At 36.0% G+C, this 20,453-nt stretch overlaps 1 protein-coding gene across 1 annotated transcript in view; it reads left to right on the plus strand.

Moving 5' to 3' along the window:
* The window catches only part of LOC150094648 (DDB1- and CUL4-associated factor 13), a 171,016-nt gene that overhangs the window by 4,855 nt on the left and 145,708 nt on the right, over window positions 1-20,453 (plus strand). The window contains exons 2-3 of the mRNA XM_090411696.1: window positions 7,805-8,004; window positions 13,981-14,088. Of these exons, the coding sequence (XP_090267822.1) occupies window positions 7,805-8,004; window positions 13,981-14,088 (308 nt within the window). The remainder of the gene's footprint in view (window positions 1-7,804; window positions 8,005-13,980; window positions 14,089-20,453) is intronic.

The following is a 20,453-nucleotide window of genomic DNA, read 5'->3' on the forward strand; positions in this document are numbered from 1 at the left end:
TATTAAGAACAACAAATAGGGTGAGAGTGAAATGGATTTGCAACTATATTAAGTAAGAAGAAGATGATGTAGCAGGAATATCTTGAGAGTGAGAGAGGAGTTATGAAATATACAAAGCTCAGGTCAGAAAATTTATGAGTATTGTGCAGAAAGCAAAATCAGGGTATGAAAAGAAATTGGCAATCCAAAATTAGTGCTGGAAGTAAAAAATTAATGAATGTGGAAGAGTAACTTTACTAAATGCAGATACTGTTGTGGCAGAAACTAGTAATATTGTTTAAATAATGAGTGCTCACTTTGCATACCAGGTGTATGCAACATGGTGCATAATGTTACTGCTACAATGGTTGAAGAGCTACAGGTACATGAGAATGAGTTAAAGAGCTGAGCTGTTACATAACCTGGATAAGAATTCCACAATAGGAATATGAAATATCAGCATGTATGTTAAAAGAATGTTCACCCAAATTGGCTGTGCCTTTTGGCATGTTTGTATAATTTGAGTCTCAGCTTAGTAAAATTCCAAAGGAATGAAAATAATGTATGATAGTTTTGTTGTACAATGATGGTGCAAAAACTGGTGTATCTAACTGCCAGCCTCTCAGTATCTCTGCAGTCGTGGAGAAGATTTTAGTGATTCTGGCTAGAACTCTTATTGTATTCGAGCTCTCACAAGATTTTTTTAATATCTTCACAAAGGAGGAAATTAACAAAAATGGGTTGACAGACAAGCTATACATGGCAAGGAATAGCATGAGTTTGCTAAATGGAGTCATGTTTTAGCAATTTACTTGTGTTTTATAACATTGTTATGGCTGAGTTGGATATATACCATGATACTGTTAGATTTTGCTAAGGCATTCAATAGGGTACCACATGAAAGGCTGTTGTGTAATGTGGAGATTGTGGGTTTGGAATATAAATTCTTGATCTGGATGGGTGGATGGTTGACAGCAAGTATCAGAAATTGGTATTCATGGGTGTAAATCTGCAAGATTTAAGGGATGTACCTCAGGGATAATTTCTTGTACCATTGTTGTTTAGTCTATACATTAATGACATAAGAGGAATCTAATAGGTGATGTTTATTTGTTTAATGCAAAGATAGGAAGGGCAATCAGAGATGCTACTAATATCCAGCATTTACAGAATGATTTGAGTGCTCTGGAAATTGGGACAGATGATAATGGCTATAAGTTCAGTGTTTGTAACTGCAAAGTTATGCACTTCCTAGTGTGAATGAGATTTACAACAGCATATTATATTAGCATGGTTATGCTACAAGAAACTGACACCGCTAGGAATCTTGGCATTATGGTGGATAGGAATTTGAAGTTCAGAGGTGACATAGCAAAAATTACCAATACAACTCAGAATACAATTGCGATGTTGAAATGAACTTTGACATGCAAGGATAAGGAAGTCATTTTACCTCTTTTCAAGGCCTTGATAAGACTTCACCTAGTCTACTCTACATAGAATTAGCATCCTGGTTTCAGAGGGGATAAGGAAGCTATCGAAAATGTGCAAAGAGAGTTTGAAAGATTATATGAGGATTATAAAATTTAGATACGAGGACATATATAACTGCATAGTTGCATGCATCAAGAAATGGTGGTATTTGTGTGTGTGTAGAGAGAGAGAAAGCCCCCCCCCCATTACAGTAGCAGATATGTCATTTCTGAAGAGCGTTTTTCATATGAAGTCATTCAGGCAGTGAATATCTATGACATTGCAAAGAACACACTGCTTTGGTTGGATGACAGGAAGACATCACTTCTGATTTGTGACTGGTTGGAATTGATGCAAAATGAGTTTGACTAAAGACACTCATTTTGTGAAATCAAAGAAACTGTGCAGAATAAAACAATCCCCTGGAAAGCTTGAATGTATGAAAACATACATGAGCTTACTTCTAGATTATCACAGAACAAGTGAAATTTCTTTGGTACTGTTCATTTCAAGTTTAGAGGTGTATCACTGTGTCAACAACTGGGTAACTGAAGAAGTGTGAAAACATATGGCAGAAAGTATCATACAGTGCAGTAGTTCAGAAACTGATAGATGTGATGTACCTTATTTTTGCTCAGTTTCCTCTTGCTTGCAGTGCTGAGCAAAAAAAAGGTACAAAAGGTACATCACATCTATCAGTTTCTGAACTACTGCACTGTATGATACTTTCTGCCATATGTTTTCACACTTCTTCAGTTACCCAGCAGTTGACACAGCGGTACACCTCTAAACTTGAAATGAACAGTACCAAAGAAATTTCACTTGTTCTGTGATAATCTAGAAATAAGTTTGTATGTTTTCATACATTCAAGCTTTCCAGGGGATTGTTTTATTCAGCACAGTTACCATCACTTTCTCATAGTGCATCTTATTATTATTATTATTCAGACCTCCATGAAGGCCTGAATAATACCACTCCTTGAACTCATTGACTATTCGTGCTCTCACCACTCTTCAACCACCCTCCATGCAAAGAAACCACTCCTTACCCTCTTGCTCATAATTTCCTTGCTCATGAAAGGGAACTTGTATAACAAGTTTCCTTTTGTGACTTACAGGGATGGTCCATTGTCCTTGCTCCTCCCCCTGTTCCACCAAACGAAAGAACTCCCCAGTGTCAACTCAATAACTACCTCGAAACAGGTTAAAAGTCTCAATCATATCACCTCTCTTCGATCTACCAACCGCAGTCGACGTTCCCTCAGTTTGTCTTCATAACTGTGTACAGCCCTGATACATCTTTGTTATCTGCCTCTTCACACTTTCCACAGTTAATTTATCCCCTTCAAATTCTGGGGATCAGATTTGAGCTTAATTATCCTAGTGTGGTCTGATCAGGGCTTTGTACAGTGGAATGACAATTCTTTTATCTATGCAGCTGTGGGTCAGTACTGCAGAAGTCTTCTGGGTTACCTTCACCAACTTTGTAATATGTTCCCTGAATATCAGGTTTCTATCAATCGTCAACCCCAGATCCCTTCCCTCCAGTACAGTTCCTCCAACAAAGTATGCAGCCTCCCATCAATGTATCTCAAACTTCAAGACTTTACATTTAGCTGAATTAAACTGATACCCCTTCCCTCCATTCATTTGCCCATCTCTCCAGTTTATTCTAATCCTCTTGCATGGCTATCACATGCAAACAACTGAATTTCCCCCTGAATCCATTGACAATGCCATTGATCTTCTTCCTCAGCCATTTTCAATCCACTGCCAAATGAAGGTCTCCCCCTTGATCTTCCAATTCTCACAGTCTTCTGTCATTGATGCCTCCTCATGTCACTGATATAAAGATTAAAAAAATACAGGTCCCAGTACTGTGGGCCCCACTTGTAACCTGCTTCCTCATACACAACTGTCTGTTACCTATTAGATAGCCAATCTCAAATCCAGTTCACTAACCTGACATCTAAACCCATGTGCTGTAACTTAATATCAGCTTATCATGTGGTACCCTGTCAAATACCTTTTGTAAAATTAAAAAAGAATAGCAGAATATGCCTTTTCCTCATCAACCACTCTTGTCACTTTATTATGAAAGGCAATCATATTACTAAAACAAGAGCACCCCTTAACATATCCATGATGACTCTCACAGATAGCATCACCCTCATCTGTCCAATGCTGTAAATGATCCCTCACTAAAATCTCCAAGATCTTAACAACTGACGAAATACAAACTGGTCTATAGTTTGACACTTCCATTCTGCTACTACCCTTATGCAATAGCACTATATTACCCTCCTTTCACTCCTTGGGTACCATTTCCATGGCCAGATTCATTGAAAAACCAGGTCAACAGAGCTGTCAGTTCTTTAGCTCAGTGTATCAAAACCTTTGGTGAAATCTCATTCAGTCCCATTATTGCACTTCTAAACCATAAGGAAGAAAAGTAAGGCAGTCAAATGAACTGTAATGCTAATTTTTTTAAAATAAATTTTGCATTGACCATATTGTATACTCGTACATTCGCTATAATTTCTATGATTACATAATGGTTACTCTGTTAATAAACATGATTTCAAACTTTATTATTTTTATGTCTATTTAGCATATTTTTGTTTAGGAGTACCCCTTTACCTATAATGATTTCAAACTTATACTGGATTACCATTCAGTATGTATTTGTCATCCCACAACTTCTGCCTGTCAGTATCATTTATGTTAGATAGTTGGGACTGTACTGTATAAACATTTTTTGTTGGTCCCATCCATGAAACCTTGTAAACTTATGCATTTTTTTTTTTTTTTTTTTTTTGACAGTACGATGCAAAAACATGGTACTGAATTCTACAGCAATATATGTTATGGAGTAAACAGGTTTATTAATAAAGAAATATATGTTTATACCTGATGATATGTACATCCACAACTATCCGTGGAATCTTGATGAATAAAGCATTAATGACAGTAGATTACATGCTTGAAGTGGGCTCCTTGTCTTTCACACATTTCGTAGCACACGCAAAGGTTTTCTGTCATTTTAGAGAACAAGAGTTGGGACATCTGCTGGGCATGTCATGTAATTTCATTAAGTTCATTAAGGTTTGAAGGCAGGTCATGGTGGAATACCCATTCCTTCAGCATACTCCTAATGAAGACATCAAGCAGTGTGAGATCAGGAGTATAGGATTTCTCTGAACCTCAAAATGAGCCTCCTGAGGAAGTGTTCCGATAAATAAACTAGAACCACGTGATGTGTGATGGGTTGCTCTTTCCTGTTGGAATACCTGTGCATGAAATTGATTGTTTTTTGCATGACACATCCTATGCAAATCCTGGTAAACAGAATCAACACATTATCAGTGTAGTGTTACTATTCGAGGTCACAGTTACACCACCCTCTTCAATAAAATAGGGCACAATTATGCCATGGCCAGAAACTGTACACTATGCAATGACCTTCTCGCTGTGAAGATTTCTCTTGAACAAATTCAGCTCTTGAGAAACCAAGAAATCCATAGGTTTGTCTATTTACGTGACCGCTTAAATGGAAATGTGCTTTGTGTGAGAACCAGACATTATGGAGGAAGGCCAGATCTTCATAGACATTAGCCAGCATGCATGCATGCATGCATGCACAGTATTCTGCAGTGCAGCATAATCTGTTGCTGTTAGACACTGACTCACCTGAATGACGTACGAAAAGGCACCCAGCTTCTTAACAATTCTCTGTGGTCACTGCCTCAGTATCCCAACATTTACTGCTGTTGGGCATTGACTGCATTTTGGAGACTGTAACACTTGCTCCAGTACACTGCCTCGATTCTCATTTGTGTTAACAGTTCATAGTCTCCCCAAATGCCCTTTGCATTGTGGAAGAACGCTCCCAGTACATGAGAACCTCTTGATTAGGGCAATGATGACACTATTGCTTGTGGCATGTTTACGGAAACAGCAAACAGACTGTTCACAAACATGTCACAGGCTTGGACTGTTTGCTCTACCAACTCCATCTGAGCAAAAATAATGCTCAACAGTAAACATCTTTTCTTCCAATGTCAACACCATTGCTACAGCTAAATGTAATGGCATAGACTACGTATGCTCTTCTATTAATGCAAATTTAAGTTCTTTGTGAATTTTGGTGTTGTGCCAACAAATGTTGTTTATGCAACTTGGTTTACCACCACTGGAATATGATAAGGAAAGTGAGCTAAAGCCTCATAAAGAGGATATTGTAGATTAGGCACTTGCTGACATGCCATGCTTGAGTTCAGTGGTGCACTACTTTTTAGATGTTATATAATCTAAGCATTAGCTGATTAGTGAAAGTAAAATAGATGTTTCTTTCTTAGCTTTTGATATTCAGTGGAACTTGAAAGGTTGAGGCATAGATAACAAAACCTTTAGATAGGCTTTATCTGGTAGGGACAGAACCAGTCTTCTTGCCAAACTGTGTCTCAAATAGAATAGATAGCTGCATGATGGTCTCCTGAAGTGTTGCATGCATAATATAGCAGTAGTCAGTCATACTCTCAAAATATCACTCATGATATATGTGCATGATACATGGAAGAAAGAGTTGAGAAAGTAAAGGAAGGAAGCTGAGCCTTCCCTTAACCTGGTAACAAAATATTGCTTTAGCCTCTTTTGGCAGCCCATAAACAAGGCAGCAGTGTTATGTTACTTGATGAAGGTCATCTTCCACAAAATGTCCAACTTTTTATTCAGGCATTCTAATTAATAGATATTACTTGTTTTGGCATGCTACTTGCTTACTATGGTAAGAAACTTTCGTCCATAATGACAGTAATGATGAGTAAAAGAACAGTAATTTATTTAGTCATTCCTTTGATATGCATTTCTTTATTATATTGTTGCTTGTCTTTACTGAGATTTTTAGTATATTTGTTATCAGGGCTCAACAAATATGCTAGCCCACTCACCTGTGGCAAGTAGAATTTCTATTGGCAAGAGTAGCTGCAGGCCTGACAAAACAGAATATTTTTTTATTTAATAAAAGAAAGTCTGCAACTAATGCACAATACTAATAATCATATGTAGAACTATTGATTTATTGGGACATATCATTAAAAAATGGGAGGTTTTTGGCAAGTAAATTTTTTGCATGGTGAGTAAGGTTTTGCATAATTTGTCGAGTCCTATTTGTTAGGATGGGCATTATAAAATGTACTTGATGGACTATTCCATGGTCAAGGATTTTGTGGTGGTGGTTAGCCTCAAGTTTCCAACTCTGTCCTGTTCAGTGATGTAAGCAATTCAAAAATAGGCTAATATTAATGAGCATGGTCCCCTCCAAATTTGACAGCAAAATCACGAAATTCTTGCTGTTTTTTTGATCACTTGAAATCCAGAATGTAAATAAAGAAAGAAAGAAAATAAAGAAAAGACACGTAATTTCCATGCATTAAAAACTTTTAGGTGTTGATTGACCATGAAATTCTATGGAAGGAGCTTGGAGGTTAAAGCTTTATGGGAAAATGTAGAGCATGCAATTTGTTCTGCTTTTTGCATGGGAATAGATATAGCATTTTATTTCATATTACTTCTAAATTGTTACCTATATCCCTTAACAAAAGAATATGGAACTAATTGCATGTTTACTAGTTGCAGTTAACTCTAAATGCCTATTCTTATGCCCTTGTAAAAAAAATACAAAACCAGTTGCGTTTTACATTTTCTATGATTAGGGTTTGTCAGTATTTACCCCAAAATAAAATTATTGGTTATCAATATGTTAGAAAATGCAGTAAATTATTTAGTTAATTAGACATATAAACTTAAATTTCAAAATGGGCTGGATTGTATAAGTGAGCCAATTGGTGTCTAATTTATATTAAGCAGAGCAGTTTAATTGGTATAAAAGAACATAACACTGTTATTGGTAATTGATACTTTTTTCCTTTTTCTTGTCTTATGTGGCTCTCAACCACAAAAGGTTGTAAACCTATAGTTCCTTAGTACCTTGGGTGGACTAAGGACTTTTTCTATTTTTATTAATTCTATATATTTTTTGTAGTAATTTTTTTCATAATCCAGAAACTAAAGGCCAGACATGGGACTTTTACAAGCCACTTCAGGCCTCCACAAAACAGTTTAGGAGCCTCAATGATCACAATATATGTCTCTAATGGGATTTGAGCCCACATCTTATTGGAGATTGAATATATTAATTACTCTGTCAACCAGGCTTATGGTTGATTATGAAGAATATATGTTCATAGCTATAGTTCTATCACTAGTTTCATGATAAGAGATAAAAATGTCTGAAAAAGGAAGAAGAAAAAATGTGTCAAATTGTTAATGTACTTCTTTTTTTTTTTTCCAGTTCAGAAGAATTGCGATCCTGCACTGCATCCATTTGAAGTTTGTCGCTCTTATACAAGGGCATTAAATGCTGTTAAATTGGAGCGTGTCTTTGCCAAACCATTTCTGTGGTCCTTGGATGGTCACAGAGATGGAATACAGTGCCTATTAAATCATCCTACATCACTTTCACTTCTTCTGTCTGGATCCTATGATGGCGAGGTAACTAGAGAATATGGCTAACTAGTTTTGTATAAGATTTATCATATAAAAATTATTAAAGAAGTAGAAATCTATAATACTGATTAATCAATAATTTAAATGATTTTCCTCTTCCTTTTTTTAAAATCAGTTGTACATAAGGGGGGTGGAGTCATAAAACCCATAACACAGCACTGCTGTGTTATGTCAGTACTTTTTTGTGTAGGTTTGATTTAAAAAAAAAAGAGTGGAACTATGCATAGTCAAGTGGCTAGTTGGGGAGCAAGAATGAATATGTTAATATTTCTCTTGAAGAGCTGGTGTTAATTAATTGGGAACATAGTATAGGGAAGACTACTGAACAACAGAAGTAGATGGAATGAAGAAAGAGGAAGAAAAGTTGTTGGTGTTATAAGTTTGAAACTGAACTTTGTAATGATATGAATCATGTTAGAACACCAGTAACTGCTCGTGTTCTTACATGATTAGATGAAAGCAGAGGAATGACATTGACAAGTTCAGTAGAGCAACACCCATGAAAACACCTAAGGTGGGTAAGGTTAGCAACGTGATCTGCCTTGGGGTGAGAGCGGCAGAATCTTATATTAGTGATCACTGATTAATTGGTGGGCCTCCAGATAGTGAAGAAATTGCTGTTAATAACCTTTTCCATTAAGGTACTGAGGTGGGGCTCTCCCCCCCCCCCTTACTCTCTATGAAGTTAGAGAATGGGAGCCAGTTTAAGTCTGAGGACAGTAGCTCAATAGCTGATGTAACCCCCCCTTTCTCTCTCTCTCTCTTTTTTTTTTTCTTTCCCAGGACAGGCTGGATAAAAAAAATTCCATGCTGTTTGGTTGATAACAGATTGCTTTGTGAACTTATATGGATGGTGTAAATTCTATCTGGATACATGTTTTTATCACAGCTGGAGGGAGATACTGTTGAAACCAGAGGACTTGAGTATTATGACTATTGAGGTTTTTTTATTATTATTATTATGTCCTTCTGGAAGATTAGAAAAGGCATGCTGTGAGCAGTTTGTATTGGTTGTCAGTACAAGATTTAGACTATGCCAAGAGGTTTGCATTATCCTTGATGTTACTAAGCTCCCATTAACATGTGATAGATATAGAAACAAAAAAATGAGAGAAGCTGTGCCTAAAAGCCTTAGTTATGGGCCATCATAAGTATGAGTGGTCATAAGTTGCCTATATCATAAGTCGAGGACTGCATTATTTAATATGAGCAGAATTTTCATTATTGTTTCATGACCATTTTCAATGCATGCAATTGGAGAAGTATAATAGAATAGCAGTTGAATAACTACCAATTTTGGGAAGTTATTCAGTTTAATATTCATTATTGTGGTAAATAATTCATTAAGTGATGATAATTTTGGTATCTGTTCATTATTCTAATAGTTACTGTCAAATTAATCCTCGTGTTTAATATCATGTATTATAACACAAGCTATGGTTTTCACTTATTCTATTTTCTCTTGTCTCTTTAACTGTATACATTGTCAAGTCTCAGAACTAGACTGTAAATTCTGCTTATATTAAATATCTACTTCCATTAAACGAATTCTAAATTTTATTTCCTTATTGTAAGACTGTTGATTGACATTTTGATCCAAAACATTCACAAAATTAGAATAATTTTTAACATTGTTCAAAATATTAGAATAATGCAAAAATAAATGCACAAAAATTACAGTTAAAGGGAAACATGTTCATTAGTACTTTATTGCATTCCCCTTATCTTTTATGACCATTCATAAATGGTTGGGCATATTATTCACTAGCAGTTCACAGTCTTTTTTTTTAATCATGCCCATATGGTCGGTCAGTAGTCTAGATAAAAGTTCATTTTGTCTCTTGGGGCAACTTCTTGAAGATGTTTCTTCATAATTCTCCAAATCTGGTGAGTTTGCTGGCCAAGGAATTACATTGATTCACCTTTCTTTGATCCATCTAGTAGTGGTCTTGAAAGTGTGACAAGAAGCTGAATCTTGCTGATAAAGGAAATCACCATCATATTAATCTTCTGATGCAGGTAACATAAAGTGCTCAAGAATTTCTTGGTATGCTTTGGAATTGACTCTTTCACAATACACAGCCTACCTGGACTCTCTGCGGTTACACAAGCCAATATCATGACAGAGGTTACAAATTTCACCGAACATTTCCTGCATTCTTTATAAAATACTTCTTGCTTAAGATGCCAAACACATATCTGTTGATGACCGTGGAACACACAAAACATTCTTTCATTGCTAAAAAGTACCTTTTTACCAGTTCTCTTAACCCCACAACAGTCTTTGCTTACACCATCACACTCTAGATACCTTTTGCTTTGAAGTCATCAGCAGTTTTGTCTTAGGGGCGTATGTGATTTAAAACCAGTTTGTGAAGTCGTCTCAACATTGTTGATTTAGACACATGCATGTTTAGTTCTTTCCATCTCCTGTGAAAATACCTTACACTTCGAAAGCAGTTTTTCTTCACAGTATTCTTCAATCTCCTTTCATCCCTTGATGTAGTTATTTCCTTTCGACTGCTACTGCAGTGATTATTTTGAAAACTCCAGTTATTAGAGTACTGTCTCAATACTCTACTCATGCTTGCTGGAGAACAATGTTGAGTTTAGCCTTCTTTGTGTAGAGACACCATACTACAAAGCGTTCGATATGTCGCTCATTCGACCCCTGTTTAGCAAATGATTAACTGAAATCCACATGCAAACAATTCCTCACACACGAGTCAGTCCCACAGCTACTGAAATTATGCTATTTCTATGCTCTCCTCAAAACCAATTGGAAAAAAATTGGAGTATTCTAATATTTTGAACCACATTAAAAATTATTCTAATTTTGTGAATGTTTTCAAATAACAGTTTTCTTATAATTTATGTTACGTTTTTATATGTTTACATAGTTATATAATCTACAAAGCACATAGATTTAGATGATGCTGATTCATATTTGGTAATAATTATTTTCCATGCAATAAATTAGAATTGCAAATCATTCAACACATTTTCTTTGATTATTCTAATTTTTTGATTTGGAGGTGTAATATATCACATGAAAAAAATTGGCTAGTTGCAAAATTAAAGAGACATGTAAAGTCTTAAAAATTTGTTTTAATATATATGTATATACACTAGTGGCCAAAATTGTGGAAACCTTTTGGAAAAGGTGTGTTTTTGAGGTTTGATGGCTCATAACACCACTTTTTTTTTGTGTAATACCATAAAATTATATATCAATGGAAAGATAATTTAATCAAGAATGTAATGCAACAAAGTTTGTTCAATTATCTGTATTCTATGAAAAGTTATAGCCAAATAACCAGAAAAAAGCACAACTTGCTTAGGTTGATATGAAGTACCTTTCCTTCATTTAATGTAGCCAGTGAGCATAAGTGTTTAGAGAGCCTGTCAGGTGTCATCTTGTTTTGGCAGTGAGCCAATAAGTTCACAGTAGGATTCAGCTATTGATGTTATGTATTGGAGCTGAGAGGAGGAGGACATTTGTCAGTGTGTTATGTGATTGCTATCAAGTTGGCTGGTTTTTTTTTTTTGTGTTCTTTCGTTTAGTGAGCTTGTAAAACATAATAAAATTAAAGAAATGGTGCAAAGAGTTGACTGGTCACCCAGAAAGCGATGTAAAATAGTACTATTAAGTGAACAAGGCTACAGTTACGAAGAAATTAGAAGAAAAATTGATGGAAACTTAACCAAAGGTGGCATTTCTAAATTTTTGAAGAGGTATAAGGAGCCTCAGTCACTACAAAACCAGACTGGTAAAGGCAGGAAAAGGGGCACAACAGCAAGTGATGATAGAAGAATTGAGAGACTGTGCCTACGTGACAGAAGAAAATCATCTGGGTGTATACAAGATGAAATGGCACAATACAATGTGAAATTGAGTGCAAGGACTGTTTGGCACAGGCTGTAGGAATTTAGTCTAAATGCTAGAATTCCATGAAAAAAGCCATTTTTATCTCTCAAACAAAGGTTGAAAAGATTAAACTGGGCTAAAACCCATGTTAACTGGACAGTGGAACAATCGAACAGTGTTGGAGTGATGAGACCAAAATCTCCCTGTTTGGTAGTGATGGCATAAAATACGTAAGGAGAAGAATTGGAGAAGATTTGCATCCTGATTGCATTACACTTACTGTGAAACACCCACTTAGTGTTATGATTTAGGATTGTATGACATCAAAAGGTGTGGGCAGAATTTGCATGATTAATGGGAATATAAATGCCCCAAAATACATAAATGAAATACTTGAGCCCAAATTGAAGCGTTCCGCACGTGATCTTTTCCAAGATAATGAAGCATTTATATTTCAACAGGATTCATCTCCATATCATGTTGCTACTGTGTGCAAAAAGTGGTTTCAGGATAATCTTATTCCACTGCTGGAATGGCCTGGGAATAGTCCAGACCTTAACCCAATCGAAAATCTATGGAGCCGACTAAAGAAACTTGTTAGTCAGAAGCAACCCACCAATAAAACCCAAGAATTGAATTAATTGAATTTGTGAAACCAAGAATTAATCAATAATTCAATCTTGGTTTCACATTATAATATCTTCAGAACTAAAAAACTTGGTTCACTCCATGGGAAGGTGTTGTAAGACTGTAATTAACACTAAAGGTTACCCAACTAAGTATTAACTCACATTGTGAGAATTTTTGTGTACCTCATTTTTTCTATGTGTTTCACTTTTCTTCTTTATAACTGCTGTTCTAATAAAAATTCATTCATTAAAAGTTATTGCATTACATTCTTGATTAAACGATCTTTCTATTGATATATAATTTTATGGTATTACTCCAAAAAAAATTGGTGTTATGAGCCATCAAACCTCAGAAATAGGCTTTTTCCAAAAGGTTTCCACAATTTTGGCCACTAGTGTGTGTGTGTGTGTGTGTGTGTGTGTGTGTGTATATATATATATAATATATTATTTTGATATAATAATACAAACAGAAATATACATGTATATACACCTTTTATCACAATTCATACTATGGGATTTTTTGTGAACAGTAGATTTCAGTGTCTGGGCGGTTAGCCTAGTGGCTATGCACTTCACAACCATATTCCTGGGAAAGGAGTGTCCTGGGTTTGAATCCTGTCGCTGACATGAGGAGCTTAGGATCTTTCTCAGACATAGCCAAGTTAGCCAGTTTTGGGTGTGAACTGCAGCCTTTCTCCCCAGTTTATCTGGGGTTTTTCATCCTCCTGCAAGCAGGCAAACCGACCTTGAGAACTCAATGCTTCTATAGACATAGGATAGACCGGTAGGCTTAGGGCTAACCACCTTATCCTTATAATGAATAGAAAACCCTCGACACCGCAAGGTAAAAGAGGGGAAAAAAGAATAAGATTTCAGTGGTATTTTTGGGAATTCTGGTCACAAGGTTGAACATTATGCCCTGCATTCAAGGAGATACATTTTTGTGACTTGTCCACATTTTATTATCATTATTATTTAAAAAAAATTTTTTTTTTTTAATTTTTTTTTAGGTATTTGAAACTTAATATTGCTAATCTATACTACATTAGTACCATAGCAGGTTAAAGATTTTTTTTTCATTTATTTTTTTTTTATGTTATAGTCTGGAAACCCTGTTCTAGTGATCAAAATGAAACTTTTTCAGGCTTTCAGTAAGCAGAGTGGTGGTCTTGCATTGAGCAATAAAATCATCTACCACTTACAGACAATCCTAAACACTCATACCCATGGTGGGATTTAAATCTGCAGGCTGTTGATTAAATAATGGGTACATTAATGCCTGGCCAACTAGACTTGTAAAAAATTCTCTTTTTTTTTTCTTTTTCTTTTTTTTTTATAATAGGAAATTTACAAATCTACCATTCATCCAGGCTTTAATTGTCACTATAAGAAATCTCCAGATTTATATGAAATATCTGAAAATTTGCAAATTCACATCATAAATGACTTTTCTGTATTTAGGTTCGTCTATGGAATTTGCCTGAACGAAAATGTATCCGCACATTTAAGGCTCATTCTGGAATGGTTCGTGGATTGTGTACTCCAAAGAGTGGTAAATACTTTTTCTCAGTAAGTTTGACTATTTTTTATCATCAAAACTGGCTCTTTCTATTTAAAAATGATGTTATGTAGTTAATCAAAAATTCCACATCGTTCACCCATATTTATTATACTATACTGCAACATTTCCCAAACTTTTCCTATGATGGAACACTTCATAAATCCTGAAATTTTAACAGAACACCTTGGTTATTTTGTAATATATTAATTAATTATTAGTATATTACAATATTAATAATTAATCATGGCATAATCATAAAGAGTATTAGTACACTTATGTATACGGTGTTACATGTTGACAAATATAAAATTACATTTAAATCAGTTATCAATCACTGGACTAATGAAATCTTGTAGCATATTGTAGTTTCCCAGGCCAACATCATTAAATTAATTTGTGCTGATTTTCATTGACATATCCCATTCTGATCATCAAAAATTTATAATATTATAAGTACTTACAAGTGAATGCAGACTTTTTCTCCTGTGTGCTGGTAGTTTTCCCCTCCTTTTGTACATCCTGGAGATCGCTTTGTAAGCTGCTGGTGGATGACTCACTATCTGTTGCATCACAAACACCTTCAATAAGAGTCATCATCATCATCATCAAATTCCTGCCATGTACCCTCAAGGGATGTACAGGATATGACAGTACTACATGAAAAAATTACATCATTACTAACTTCCTATCTACAATTTTCCTCCAAATCAGTCTGTTACTTGTCAAGACTCCAACATTATCAGATCTTATATTTCTATCGTCTAAGGCACTTTGTACCGTATCAATCCACCTATATCTTGGTCTTCCTCTGGGTCGTTTTCCGGCCAACCTGGCAGAGAACACTTGTTTTGCTAATCTTTCCTCTCCCATTCTATTTAAGTGACCATACCATCTGAGATTAGCTCTGCTAACGCATTCCTGGATGCTGACAATGTCAAGTTCTTTCCTAATATCCTCATTTTTAATATGATATTGCCATTGATGCCATCTGTTCACACCTCTAATCTTTCTCAGGACTCTCATATCTGCGGTCTCTAGTCTTTGGTCAAGTGTTTTACTTCTGACCCAGCTCTCAGATCCATAAGTTAAAATTGGTTTGAACACAGTCTTGTATACAGCTAATTTAGTGTTCCGACTAATTTCTTTCTTATTCCATATGAATTTATTCAATTGACTTCCCACGCTACCAGCTTTGCTGATTCTGTTGTCTATTTCTATATTTAGTTTACCATCTTCAGTAAAAATTGTGCCTAAGTAGCTGAAATGTTTTACTTGTTCCACAGGTTCTCCATTCACAACACAGTTGACATTTTCAATAATTCTGCCTATTTTCATTGTCTTTGTCTTTTTATTGCTGACCTTCATACCATATCTATTACAACAGCTATTCAATTTAGTCAGAGAATCTTGCAGACTTGTAGCGGATTTATTTAGAAGTATAACATCATCCGCATAAAGCAAAGAGCTGACATTAACATCTCCAATTTTGATATCAGGTTTAATACCACATTCCTTCATAATGTGATCCATATAGATAATGAATAACAGAGGGGATAATGTACATCCTTGTCTCACACCAGATTTAACATTAAACCATCTTCCTGTACTTCCTTCAATTCTAACTGCTGACTCACAACTCAAATAAAGACTAAGTATTGCTTGATATAATGCCCCATTGACACCATATAACTGCAGCGTATTGAATAGCTTCTCTCTTGGCACCTTGTCATATGCCTTTTCCAAATCGACAAAACTTAAATACAGATCTTTGTTATATTCCCATGCTTTCTCGACTATTTGTCGTAAAGTGAAGATCTGATCCTGACAGCCTCTATTTGGCCTGAATCCAGCTTGTTCTTCACCAAGCTTTTCTTCCACAATTCTTCTCAACCGTTTCTCAAGTATACTTGCATAGATCTTGCCAGGAACACTCAGTAGGGAAATACCTCTGTAATTCTCACATTCAGTTTTATTTCCCTTTTTATATATGGGTACTATGAGAGCTCTACTCCAATCATCGGGAATTCGTCCCTCTGTCCATGCTTTCTGAACTATGCAGTGCAGCCACTGTAAGACTCTTATACCACCATACTTCAGCATTTCTGGTCGAATATCATCTACTCCTGCTGCCTTTCCACATTTCAAGCCTTTGATGGCTTTTTCTACTTCAAGTATGGATATGTATTCCTGACTGCATGCCTGGTCAGTGTTTTTTATCACTGTGCTGTCATCACTGCTTGTTTCATTTAGCAGTTTTTCAAAGTAATTACTCCATACTTCAAGGATATCTTTTTCTCCTGTTTTCATTTCACCTTTATCATCTCTAATTCCTTTTACAGCACTCTTTCCTCCATTCCTAAGCTTCTTCAACAACCTCCAGAATATTTTGCCACCTTCTTGATATTTATTTTCTATATTCTTGCCAAAGTCCTCCCATGACTTTTGTTTAGCTAGTTTTACACACTATTTAGCTTTCTTACATTTGTCTCTGTATTCTGTAAGAGTAAAAGCTGACTTATTTGCCAGGAACTTTTGATATGCTTTTTTCTTTTCCTTCACTGCCTCTTTAACTTCCTGTGTCCACCAGGGAGTTCTGATTTTTTTATCTTTGCACACAACCTCACCACATGCCTCTCTGGCAGAATCAATCAATGTTTCCTTCAGAGTTTGCCACTGAATCTCCAAGGTTTGATTCCTGTTCTCAAACTCTTTCATTTTCTTTTCAATAATATTTCTGTATTTTAGTCTACAGTTCACATCTGAGAGCTGCTCAACTTTTATTCGCTTTAAAACTTTCTTACATGTTATTCTTTTCAATATGAAATTCAATTTTATCCTGCTCAAGACTAAATAGTGATCACTTCCAATTTCAAATCCTCTGTACACTCTGGTGTCCTGCACCAGGGAGAAAACATCACTATCAACAATAACATAGTCAATGAGACTTTTCTTATTCCTAGCCTCTTCTCTCCATGTGAATTTGTGCACATTTTTATGTTGGAACATGGTGTTAGTAATAACCAGTCCATGTCCTGAGCAGAAATCCAACAGATATTTGCCATTATTATTAGCTTTGCTCTTTTCTCCAAATTTTCCCAAAATATTTTTGTATGTCTCACAATCATTTCCTACTCTACTATTTAGATCCCCAACAAGGACCAACTTTTCCTTTTTCATTGTGTCAGTTGCTTTTTCTAAAGCCTCAAAAAATTCCTCCACTTCTACCTTAGTAGAACCTTCTGTGGGACCATAGGCACAAATAAGTCTCATTGTCTAGTTCCCCATTCTCATATTTGCCCACATTACTCTACTTGAGACTGACTGCCATTCAAGAAGATTAGCCTCGTATTTTGTGTTGAATACTATGGCTACTCCTTCTTTTCCTTGATTGTTATTGCCTGAATATAACATTTTGTATTTATTGCTCAGAAAGATCTCACCAGTTTTGGTCTTTTTTGTTTCAGTCACCCCTATTATGTCGATCTGGTACTTATCTAATTCCTCAGCTAGCTCCATTTCTTTGCCATTCAGGCTTCTTACGTTGATAGTACCGATCTTTAACTCTGGTGATGTTGAGTTGGGGTTTGTTTTCAGATTTGTTCCAGTAGCTGACTTTTCGCTGTTCGCCCTGGTTCCCTGGCGAAAACAACGGTGGCCTTGTTTAACCGGGCGACGCCCCAGCCGGCATGAAATTTTGTCATGTTGTACCATCATTTTTTATTTTGGTTTAACCAATAAGAATACAATTTGGTCGGCTAAATCCCAAATTGCCAGCCCATCCTCGTTCGTTCAGTATCAAAGAGATACCCAACATGGTGCACCACGAGAAGGTGAGGATTGGACATTAGGTTAGAAGCCCTGGTCGGTTCTCCGCATTCCTTTAAAGGCTATGTGGAGGTCTCCTCTCAGTTATACAGCTTTGACCCTTAAGCACCCCTCAATAAGAGTCTTAATACCAAAATTAGACAAAGTCCCTTGTTTCTTATTCATATTAAAATTTAAATTTGCAGGCCTATTACTTTTAAAAAATCATGGCACTATGGTTTTGAAACAAGCACTTTCACTCTACAATACGAACTTGCAAAGAAAGTATTCAGTATTACTAGATTTGAGAACCGGATACAGACTTCCGTGATCTTCAATATTAGTGGAAAAATTTTCTTTATACTTCCTTGCTGATTGATCACTAACATTTGCAACACAGATGTTATTTCTTTCAGTTTTGAGAACAGAGGATATGCCGCCCATTGTTGTAATCTGCTTGCAAGCAATTTTTATGATAGGTCATAAACAGCGGTATTCCCTTTCCCAAATGTTGAAAGGTGATGTGTGAAAATTAACAATACACAGATGTTATTAGGCGTTCTGAGTCTGAGCTTTTCAACATATTCATGAATATTATTCTCCTCAGAATATTTCCACTATAAAATATTTATTCTTGAAAATTGCTTAGAAAACTAAAAATGACAAATTCCAGGAGAACTTCTAGCGGAACACCTATTCACCTTCCAAGGAACACAGTTTGGGAAACCCTGCTATACTGTATTGTACTGTACTGTATAGAGGAACTGTTGTCACAGTAGCTTACTCTCATAGAATTTCTTGCAATAAAGATTATTGAAAGAATTATTCATTAACATTGTTGGTGGTTTGAAGAATGAAAAAGACATCCACATCCTTTAAAATTTTTTTTTTATATATCACTTCTTCTCGAGAGGTTGTAAGACCCATTGCTCTGACCAGCTGTCTTTGTAAGGTACTAGAGAAAATGGTTAATGCCAGACTTCTCTGGTATTTAGAAAGCAACAATCCTCTCTCCAGTACACAGTGTGGTCTCCATGGACATCGTTCAACTTTAGACCATTTGGTTCGTTTAGAAACTTGTATAAGAGATGCATTTCTGAAGCGAGAACATCTTGTTCCAGTTTTCTTTGACGTGGAAAAAACTTATGACACAGCCTGGAGATATGGCATATTAAATGACCTCTATAATAGGTCTCTAAAAAGAGCTGCTTGGATAGCCTTCAACAAAATTAAATCAACAATTACCAACCAAAACATAGATATAGAAATAAGAGCCCATCTTTTCAATAGCCACATCTTACCAGCATTAACTTATGGCAGTGAAACATGGAACACAAATTTAAAAGAAGAACAAAGCTTAATAACAACTCAATGTGCAATAGAAAGAAGAATGTGCAATATAAACAAAATAGGCCACGTAAGACACACAGAAATCAGGAAGAAGTCTGGACTCACGGTCTACAACAGCAAAAGATGATGGGCAGGACATCTCGCCAGAATGAGAGACAGCAGATGGACAGTCAGAGTTACAAACTGGTATCCGAGAGATACCAAAAGAAAACCTGGAAGACCAGCCTTAAGGTGGGAAGACCCAATGATTAAGAAAGTCGGAAGAAAATGGAGAAGAAAGGCCCAAGACAGGACTGTTTACGACCTGCAGTCATGGAGAAATCCTGACTGAAATCACAGGTTCATGAAGGTAATCAAGGTAATAATAGGTCTCAAAGGACCTCCCTGCATTTATTAAAAATTTTCTGTCCAGGTGAACTTTCCAATTCAGAGTGAGAAGTACGCTATCTCGGTGTTCCCCAAGGCTCTGTCTTAAGTGTGGATAACTTTTTGCTATTAAAATGAATTCAATCATTGAACAGCTTCCTTCCACTGTAGACAATGCTCTATATGTTGATGACGTCACAATTTACTGTCACTGACGTAACATGAGGGTAATTGAAAGACAACTTCAGCAAGCAGTTGATCATGTCCATCTGCGGGCTCTTAATAATGGGTTTAGGTTTTCAACAGAAAAAAGTGTCTGTGTACACTTCTGTCGAAAACGCACTCATCACCCAGATCCTGAATTAAGAATGGGACATCTTTTCTTTGGGTCGTTTTCTTTTAATAACTCCGGATCCAACTTTCTCAGCATCATTACGTGAATATCTCGTTCTTTTCCCGATTGTTGTTTGCGATATTGTGTGCCAAATGTGATCCAACACACAAGTTTTGTTTTTTGCTCAAAAACTGTCTCACAATGTTCGAACAATGACATGTTGCATTATCGTGCAATTAGCTACAAATCTTTGGACTCATCTTTAACAGAAAACTTACATTTCTAGCACGCATTCACCCACTAAGAGAAAAGTGCAAAAAAACTTTGAACCTCCTTCGCACTCTATCCTTTACTGAGTGGGGTGCTGATTGAGCTTCATTGCCCCATCTTTATCATGCACTTATACGTTCAAAGCTGGATTATGGGTCCCAAGTCTATGGTTCTGCAAGACAGAGTAACCTACGATGGTTGGATTCCATCCATCATCAGGGTATACGGATAAATACTGGTGCCTTTCGC

Source organism: Typopeltis vanoorti, chromosome 21 (genome assembly GCF_054136105.1).
Source record: "Typopeltis vanoorti isolate ZY-2024b chromosome 21, IOZ_Tvanoo_1.0, whole genome shotgun sequence".
In the NCBI taxonomy this organism is placed as follows: Eukaryota; Metazoa; Arthropoda; class Arachnida; order Uropygi; family Thelyphonidae; genus Typopeltis; species Typopeltis vanoorti.